This window comes from Hippocampus comes, unplaced genomic scaffold (genome assembly GCF_001891065.2).
Source record: "Hippocampus comes isolate QL1 unplaced genomic scaffold, H_comes_QL1_v1.1 scaffold85, whole genome shotgun sequence".
NCBI classification, from domain to species: domain Eukaryota; kingdom Metazoa; phylum Chordata; class Actinopteri; order Syngnathiformes; family Syngnathidae; genus Hippocampus; species Hippocampus comes.
In genome coordinates, this window is record NW_017805540.1 from 603,860 (window position 1) to 612,640 (window position 8,781).

General features: G+C 43.9%; 2 protein-coding genes across 2 annotated transcripts in view; both read right to left on the bottom strand.

Moving 5' to 3' along the window:
- Positions 1 to 4,664, bottom strand: part of serbp1b (SERPINE1 mRNA binding protein 1b) — a 13,768-nt gene extending 9,104 nt beyond the window's left edge. Inside the window, exons 1-6 of the mRNA XM_019879114.1 lie at positions 4,262 to 4,664; positions 2,967 to 3,141; positions 2,722 to 2,862; positions 1,699 to 1,770; positions 768 to 848; positions 411 to 588 (exon numbers count right to left, since the gene is read on the bottom strand). Coding sequence (XP_019734673.1) covers positions 411 to 588; positions 768 to 848; positions 1,699 to 1,770; positions 2,722 to 2,862; positions 2,967 to 3,141; positions 4,262 to 4,517 — 903 coding nt within the window. The 5' untranslated portion in view covers positions 4,518 to 4,664. The remainder of the gene's footprint in view (positions 1 to 410; positions 589 to 767; positions 849 to 1,698; positions 1,771 to 2,721; positions 2,863 to 2,966; positions 3,142 to 4,261) is intronic.
- A 1,837-nt stretch (positions 4,665 to 6,501) lies between these two features.
- On the bottom strand, positions 6,502 to 8,775 carry LOC109521129 (3-keto-steroid reductase-like). The gene is made up of 6 exons (XM_019878792.1): positions 8,584 to 8,775; positions 7,991 to 8,185; positions 7,720 to 7,824; positions 7,588 to 7,644; positions 7,404 to 7,502; positions 6,502 to 6,671 (listed from the first exon to the last, which is right to left on the bottom strand). The coding sequence occupies exons 1-6, from the start codon at positions 8,683 to 8,685 to the stop codon at positions 6,543 to 6,545; spliced, it is 687 nt and encodes a 228-aa protein (XP_019734351.1). The 5' UTR covers positions 8,686 to 8,775; the 3' UTR covers positions 6,502 to 6,542.
- Between the last annotated feature and the right edge of the window lie 6 nt (positions 8,776 to 8,781).

The window sequence follows — 8,781 nt, forward strand, 5'->3', positions numbered from 1 at the left end:
AAAAAAAAAAAAAAGCAATGATTGGGATAAATAGCTCAAAAGGTCGACACTGTTCCTGCTCAGTTCAGGTGCAACTGCTTTTGGAGAACTGCATTCATTAAACTTTGAATGTCAGGTCTTAATTTCTCCTTTTTATCAGTTTGGGAATGAGTACACTGAAATCATCACAAATTAAGTGAGCAAACAAATGGTTTCAGTTTCGAGGTCAAATCACAACATTTGAAATCACGAAATGTCATTGGACATGTCAAATACATTTGGAAAAAATGTCACACTTTAAATGTGAAATTCACTTGCCTAGTGGATCTGGAAGTACGTAGCAGTCATCTAACGGGCCACTTTGAAAGGAGCACTTTTTGCATTTTTGTCTTTCGCAATTAGCTAACCGTAGATCGCGGGCCCGTACTCACATCTTCACTCTTAGACTTGTGCAGCACGTATCCTTTCTTCCACTGGCTGTCGGCGCCCTCGTTGGCCTTCCGGATGTTGAACTCCACTTTGGTGCGCTCCTTGTCCTGCATGGCCTTCCACTCGTCCAGGGTCATCTCTCGGGGTCCTTCCGGTTTAACTTCCTCCACCTCGTTCTCCCTGCGGACCCAGCGCATTATGTCATAAGTGTCATTGATGAATGTCGGGATAAACGTGCAAATCGATGCCTGGCAGGTGCGGACACAGCCAAAGTGTCAAATCTGGTCAAGCTGATTTGGGAGCGCTCCCATCAATACCAGGCTCTCAGCTGACTTTGCTGACAGGAAGGGAACACTCACTTGTTCTCAGAGCCAGCGGGTGCCTGTTCCTCTCCCTCCGGAGTCTTCTCAGTAGCAGGAGCGGGAGTTGGTTGGGCCTCACTGAAAGACAAACCTTTTTGTGTTGGCCAACCTCGACTGAAGCAAGGCACAATATGATAAATAACTCAATAATTCCACCCCCCTGATCAAATGTCATAAAAGTATAACTTAGACGGGTAAGTAAAGGTATCGAGTACTCATGAAGGAAGCCGATACAAGCCAGCCAAACCAGTCACTGGCGCCCTCTTGTGGCCGTTCTGCTATGAGCAAGTAAATGACATGCATGGCTAACAGAAAAATTTTGCATTATTAATTAAGCCGTTTGGGAAAATCCCCAAATTCTTCACCGAAGAGAGGCCCGCATAATTTAATGAATCAACTATTCTCTATAAACTATTCTGCCAGCTGGGTACGGTACCACTGCGATTGGGACAACAGGAAGACCAAAAGGAGCTGCAAAGTATGGACATTTGTGTTTGACCACAACACGAGGAAGACTTTCGTCAAGGTTGAGCAATGAACAAAAAGTTTGTTTGTGCAATCGGCCGCATGCGCTCCGACGAGGAAACAGATGGCAATGAATGGCCTTGATTGTGACACGGACGCAGAAGACAGAGATCTTCTTATCTTGCCAACAACAAACTCAAGTCCTGGTGCAACCAGGGACAAGAAGAAGAAATCCATGAAGTGATCTGATGCGTTTCCCCGGGGTCTTCGGCCTCAGGGAAATGTTTTAATATTAATGGGGTGGCACATTAGTAAAGAATTGGTTTGACAACTTTTAAACGCTTAAGGACCAAAGCATGGACATTAATTTAGTTACTGCCCCGGTGTCCTTGAATGCACCACCAGCACACTTGGAGCTCAATAGTGTGTATTTGTAAAAGAGTGATTTTTTTTTTCTTTTCACCTGGCTTCCTCTTTCACATTTCCCCAGTTGTGTGAGCCGGCGCCGCTACGTTTCTCCTCGCTTTTCGGATTCCTGAGGCAAGAGCATGACACAAGTCAAATAACAACGCGAGCAGTGTACATTCATCCCGTAAAGTATTTCGTGCCATGTCATGTGGAAATGTGCATTGGTATGACCCCCTCACCCCCCAAAAAAAGTCTTTTGAACTATGGATCCTTGAATTTTTGAAAACTCAACTTAAGTATGACTTGACAGGATGAGGAGAAAATTAATTCGCAAGATAGTCAAATAGAACATACTATAATAGTAATTGAAGCAACATGATGCATTCAAGGTACTTTTGCACCATTGACAACTTGTAAACGCACCACGCCGTTCTGCACATTAAACGTTTTTCTTTGATTAGAGAAGCCACATGGAAATCACAATTTAAATTTGGGTTAATTGTGCAGTCCTACTACTATTGTCGCTCCGAAAACTATTTACTTTTTTTTTTCCCCCCTTATGCCAATGTTGGAAGATTTTGTGCAAAGGCTAAGTATTGTTTCTTTTCTGGCCAAACACATCTGATTTTGCAGAAAAAAAGCAAACATCTTAATAAGCTTTACATCTTATGCATGTTGGCTTTTCAGACATCTCGTTATTTTTTTTCCATGGCAGGTGGCATTTTTTAAAAGAAAAAGGTCATTCTGAAGAAAATTGAAATACGTACAAATACTTCACGTAAAAGTGAAATAGTGGAGGGCGTGGCCTATGCACCACATATGAATAGTCAGAATGGTACCAACTTTGCCTTAATTTCAGCAAAGACACCCCCATTTACTTTCACTTCAAGGGCGTAAATATTACAAAATCAAATTAAAAATTAAAGTTAATGTCACCAAAACTGAGCATTATATTCTTGTGTCACATGACCACATTTTCTTACCCCCATTTATACCCCCAAAATGTCTTATGAGGACCGCCGTAAACTGAGGAAGCCCCTGAAATTAATCTACTTCATCTATCAGGACTGAGACTCACGATTTGTCAGTGCCGCTGTGTCTGTCAAAGTCTCGTTTGCCACGCGAGTCGAAGCCTTCTCCTCGGCCCATGCCCCGCCCTCGTCCACCGCGCCCACCTCGTCCGCCACCGCGTCCCCTTGGAGGCCGGTCTCCGGAGGGCCTGAAGAAAAAGGAACAGTGAGAGAAGCTCAGCCATGCTTTTATAACCATACATTTCGGTGATGGCTTGTTTCCGGATATAATCGTTCACGCGGCGATTCTCACTTGTCTGCGGAGAAGTCAGGGCCGTCTCCCTCGGCGGGTTTCTCAAAGCGCCGCTCACGAGGGGGTCTGCGGTCTGGCCTCTTGTCGCCGAGTCGCCCCTCAACTTGGCCGCCGTGATGCTGGGAGCCCTGGTGACCCGGCTGCTGTTCTGGCCGTCGACCCACTCGCCTCACGCCTGACAAGCGCACACAAGCAGGAGTACAGTTTGTCAACGCTTTGGTCGACATCGTCCATTCTGTGATGCGGGTCTAAAGGAGTCCTATGTGTTCCTTCCTATGTGTTTCACTTTTCAAACAGTTCTCAGATGCCTTGATAATAGGTCTGTCCGTGACATGCTTTTGTTGAAATAGCTCAAGGATTGGCAAATCTTGAAGTTTTATTGCGGGGTGTCCAAATCTGGTAATCGAATGTGAATTATGCAGAAAAATTCACCAGTTTTTATCCATCTCTGGGGACGGACATTTTGTGTTTGTACTTCAACTTGCTGTTGACTAAAAAAGACACCGCTGTGCCAAAGGGTAACGCCAGTCAGAGCTCACCCGTTTTCTGGATTTTCGCATGCTGAGCCCTTGGGCACTGTGATGTTTATTTTCAGTCGACAGCAAGTGGCAGCACAAGAGGAAATGTGTTGATTTGATCTTACTTGCCCCTACACAGCCGCACACCGCTTCACAGATCCTCAATCACCGGCCATTTCATTGTTTTGAATTGGAAACAAGAGGTCATTTTTGCCCACTTTTGAAGTCTTAAAAATGTCTTCCTTAATTCTTGGACTAAACGGAAACACAGTTTTGTTCCTTATCTATTCAGTAAAATAGGTCTTTCGGAAAATAAAAATAGCTTTGAATTTTATTGTCCTGTACCGAGCCAAGGTCTCACTGTACTGTAATGGGCGATGGGGATGGCATTTCACCTTTTGTGCGTAGCGCACGGTGTTAATCAAACATAAATTCAAACACTGATTCAGACGATTCTTCAATTCACCAATCACGCAATGAAGGTGAATTCTCATCAGTGTTTACGCCGAGACGCGCAGCGAGCAGCATCCGACTAGCGGACACATTCCAAAAGGATGCGTCCGTCATAGCGGCTTGCACGGAGTCGCTGCCAGTGACCCGAGAGCGCCAACCACGACAGAAGGATTCCACCTCCGTGTGTCCTCTAACAACAAGCGACCAGGCAGGCAGGCTCAGTGTTGACCTCCCGCCGAGTGACGCTGTCCAGCAGCGGCTAGCATGTTAGCAGGACAGCCGAGCATCACAAAAACACAAACACCAACATGGGCGGATGTTTACCATCTTTTTTCAGCGCCACCGGAGGCTGGGACTCATCCTTCTTCTCCACGAGCGGGTTCTTCCTGTCCTTCTGCGACTCCTTCTTGGGCTGCTTAGCGGCTTGCGCGGCGCTCTTGGCGGAGCCAGCAGCGGCCCCCTCCTTCTTCTTGTTCTCGGCAGCTTTCAGGATCTCCGAGGGGTCCGACTCGTCGTCCGGTAACTGGTCGAAGCGGTTGGTTACGACACAGCCGAAGCCTTCTTGTAGGTGGCCGGGCATGATGGCGCCCCTTCAGCTGGATTCACCGCCGATTCGACGAGGTTTGATGCGAGCTGGTCGCTGGATGCTGCCACAAGATGGCTGGGAGATCGGCCCCTTCTCTTCCGGTGCCAGACAACATCCGGGATACGGGGAGGTGCACGCTAGAGTGAGCGCGAGCGCGCCCGCCTGCATTGTTTTTATTGACATGATGGAATGACGCAATCTCATGTTCTCGGAGAGTCGTTTAGTTTTTAATTTCCCAGGCGCGAAATTCTGTACTCGCCCATCCCTAGGTAATACAATAATAGTAGTAATAATCTTGACAAGAACAAAAACTTATTTTGCCTGGATAAAAACTCGTATAGTACCCTGATGAGAATAAAGTCAAAGTTCATTGAGGGAAAAAGTCATATTTTCACCAGAGAATTTACAAAATACAACGTTATTCTTGTAAAATTACACATTTTATTCCGAATGACACTTGTTTTATTGTCATATGTGTGGGAGTACTCTATGCAAATAATACGACATAATTTTTGATAATTATTTTGCAGACCCCTTTGGTGTCCTCTTCATGACCCCAGCTTGAGAACTATCGCTTAAAATAAAGTACTCCACTTTGAAAACTTCATAGCAGCTGTTCCCGAGATTTGGTGGGATTGTGGAATTTATAAAAAGCAGCAACGATGTGGTCTGCAGGGACATGGTGCCTAACAGCCGGAAACACATCTGTCTGCCTCTGTGGAATCTGCTCCTTATCTCAGTCACTCTGGTTAAAAAAAAAAAAAAGTGTAGCTGATTTCAATGAGGCTCTCGCTCATATTTAAATCCACAAGCTCTTTGTGGGTGGTTTGTCGCTTTTAGACTAGATCACTTAAGTAGCAACGGGAGACTGGCATTAAAAAAAAGCTTTTGGGCATACCCAGATATTTTTTTGTTCTAAGGTTTCCACTGGCCGAATATCCACCCATCCATTTTCAATAGCACTTCTCCTCATTTGGATCATGGGTGGGCTGCAGCCAACCCCATTTGGCTTTAGTTGTGTGACTGAGTCATTAGTATTAAGTATGATGCATGATGTCACTGAAAATGAACTTAAGCAAAAAGAATGTATATCCCGGTTGAATAAATCCCAAGCTCCATTATCATAAATGCAGTTCATACATTATTCACTTTATTGAACACGTCCAAACAGCAAATTGTACAGATTTCCATTACAGGTTTTGTTGAGGGAGAGATGGCCTTTCTCTTCCTCTGCATGTTTGTCAATTTCGGATGGTGAGGATGTTGGCTATCCAAATACAGGCTGGAGTCGCTGAACAGTAACCTTCGAAGAGTTTATTAGCAGAATATTCCGGGCACCCGCGGTTTACAGACAATGGCTGCGGATCACGGGTGCAAAGAAGCAAGGGATTCACAACTATTTATATTATCAGAAGTGCGGTACCGAAATTTATGGTGTGGTATCAAGACTTTCTTTCTCTTCAACCGATTCATAGCTTGTATCGACTAGCGCATTCCAATGGTCTGTGCGTCTCTACAAGGTCTCCAGTAAGGAGTATACCAATATTAAGTGATGATTGCTTCAAGGACGCAAAGTTACACTGCAGGCATGGGAAAGTTATACAGCATGACTAAATATGGGCAGAATACACACCTCAGTATGTAGTGTTGACCAAGGTTGTGAAGATGTTTTAGATCAAGGATAATATGACCCTGCACTGAGCCGGTTGCTGGTGCGTTAATGATGCTTTTGTTTTCTGTTTTGGACTGGGACAAGATTCAAAATTCAAAATTTGAGTGGGTTTTTACTGGTTTCGGTTGAATGCTGTTTCTGTGAATAAAACAGGCCAACGATTGAGGAAAAACTATCATCGTGCAATTATTGCAGGCAGACCTCTCGTTTAACTCTTTCATGCACCACTAATGACAACCTGTAACCTGATACGCTGTCCACTGTAGTGACCGCTGTCCCTGAAAGGCTTAAAACAGGGCAAGGATGACCCAAGAGAGCATGGTTGGTATTTTTGCTGAACTTTACCATTAATTAGAACACACGTTTATGTCATTACAATGATGTTGATTTTGGTCAGTGAGTCGTCTCCTGATGTCTTTCTCCAATTCAAGTAGTTTCTCGTAGAGCACCTCGCACATACTGTCGTCAATGTCCATCTGACAGAATACAAACACAGGCCGGGGATCGTTACACAGACTGTACGTAAAACATTCCTCGAGGAAGTTAATGCTGTATTTTCAAATTCCGTGAGGGATACTTGCCACCTCTATTTAGATTCAGTACAACAGTAGCATAGAACAAATTCTGCTTTTCCAAAGACAATGCTCAGTTTTCAGCCTCGTGACTGTAATGCACTGAGTTAAAAAATCTTTTTGTTACGATTCAAAAGTTCATGAATGTAGAGTGTGCCCTACTGAACAAATCCAAATCTAATTTCAGGTTTGATTGACAATGTGCTACAACCCGCCACAATGCTCAACACGCTTTTCGATTCAATCTGGCAGTGCCATCCAAAATTGAGCATGAATTACTTGCCACCTCTAATTAGATTCAGTACAACAGTAGCAGAGAACAAATTCTGCTTTTCCAAAGACAATGCTCAGTTTTCAGCCTCGTGACTGTAATGCACTGAGTTAAAAAATCTTTTTGTTACGATTCAAAAGTTCATGAATGTAGAGTGTGCCCTACTGAACAAATCCAAATCTAATTTCAGGTTTGATTGACAATGTGCTACAAACCGCCACAATGCTCAACACGCTTTTCGATTCAATCTGGCAGTGCCATCCAAAATTGAGCATGAATACATTTGTAAAAGAAACATTGGGTGGCACAGTTGTCAAATTTATTCTTCCAAATAAAGTGCTCGATCAGTATAATTGAAATCTTACTGGCCGTGGTTCTGTGTAGTTTGCTCCAAGTCCTGATGTCAAGCTGTGATATTTTGCCCTCGGGTCCAGAGACTCTGGTGTTTGAAGGAACAGCCAATGCTGTGGAAGTCCATATTATTTTCCGTTTAAAAATATCTTCCATTTTAGCATTCCGTTTGATGGGTGACTTGACTTTGTGACATACCAGTGACTCCGCTCCATTATGTGGTGTAAGAGTAAACGTATTCGTGAAGATCCTGATCTGCTCAATATAGAAAACACCATGTGACGCTTCAGGAAAACCAAAAAACAAAACAAAACAAACAATGGCACTCACCAACCACATGATTGGCATAATAAAAGTCCAGAAACAGGAGGGCAGGATGCCATAAGTGAGATTGGTCATCACCAGTCCTGGACATATCACAGAGGAGAAAAGCCCCTGGTGGAAAAGAACAAAATGTTGAGACACAGAAAGCCCTCCCAGAAGTTAGTATGCTGTTTCATTATTATATCAGAGGGCGTCTTATTCTCGTGAAATTACGCTATTTCAAAGCGCTTTAATGCGTTTGCAGTGATGTTCAAGTGCCGCGTGTGCAAAAACAAACCTGACTGTTCTTGTGTCTATTGAGGGCCACACTGAGCATGTCCGAGGCATACTTGGAGGAGCTGTAGGGCTCAGTCCCATTTTTGTGCTGGATATCCTCAATGCTGAAGGCAGTGCGGCGGGCGTTACTTGAAGAGGTCCACACGACACGTGATGTGTGACCCGCCTCACACAACAGAGGCTCCAGTTCCCTGACCTTGAAGGAAATCAGAGTGTCAAACCTGCAAGATCCGACTTCAACCGGTTTGGGTTTGCTGTTGTCCCTCTCACATGGTGGAGATGTGCTTTCATACTGAACAATAATATGTGTTTTTCCATCTTACACTACCCAAATACAGTGACTAGGTTCAAAATGGTTACAATATGTGTGACACCTGCACAATCTAATGAGATTCATGCACTTTGCAAGAAAGTTATAAAGGTTACAGAACTATCAGACACGTCCCCTCAATATGAAGCGGGACACTATAAATAAAAAAATATTAAATTAATTGTTAAACTGCATTTATTATGTTTGTAAAAGCAGAATTTCCTTTGAAGGTCTTGGCGTGCCTAATAAAGTGTATTATCTGATTTGTTCGGTTGAGTGTGTACCAGGAGAAAATGACCAAACAGGTTTGTGGCAAAAACTTCCTGCAGACCGTCAGAGTTGAGGTGATCCTGCTGTGTTAAAAGACCCTCCGCTGTTGCAAACATGCTGATGACGTTTCTGTTGAGAGAGACATATTACATCACTACACAGACTGTCAAAAAAATGGCCCTGTAGCTTGAACAAATGAGATTAGTAATAAA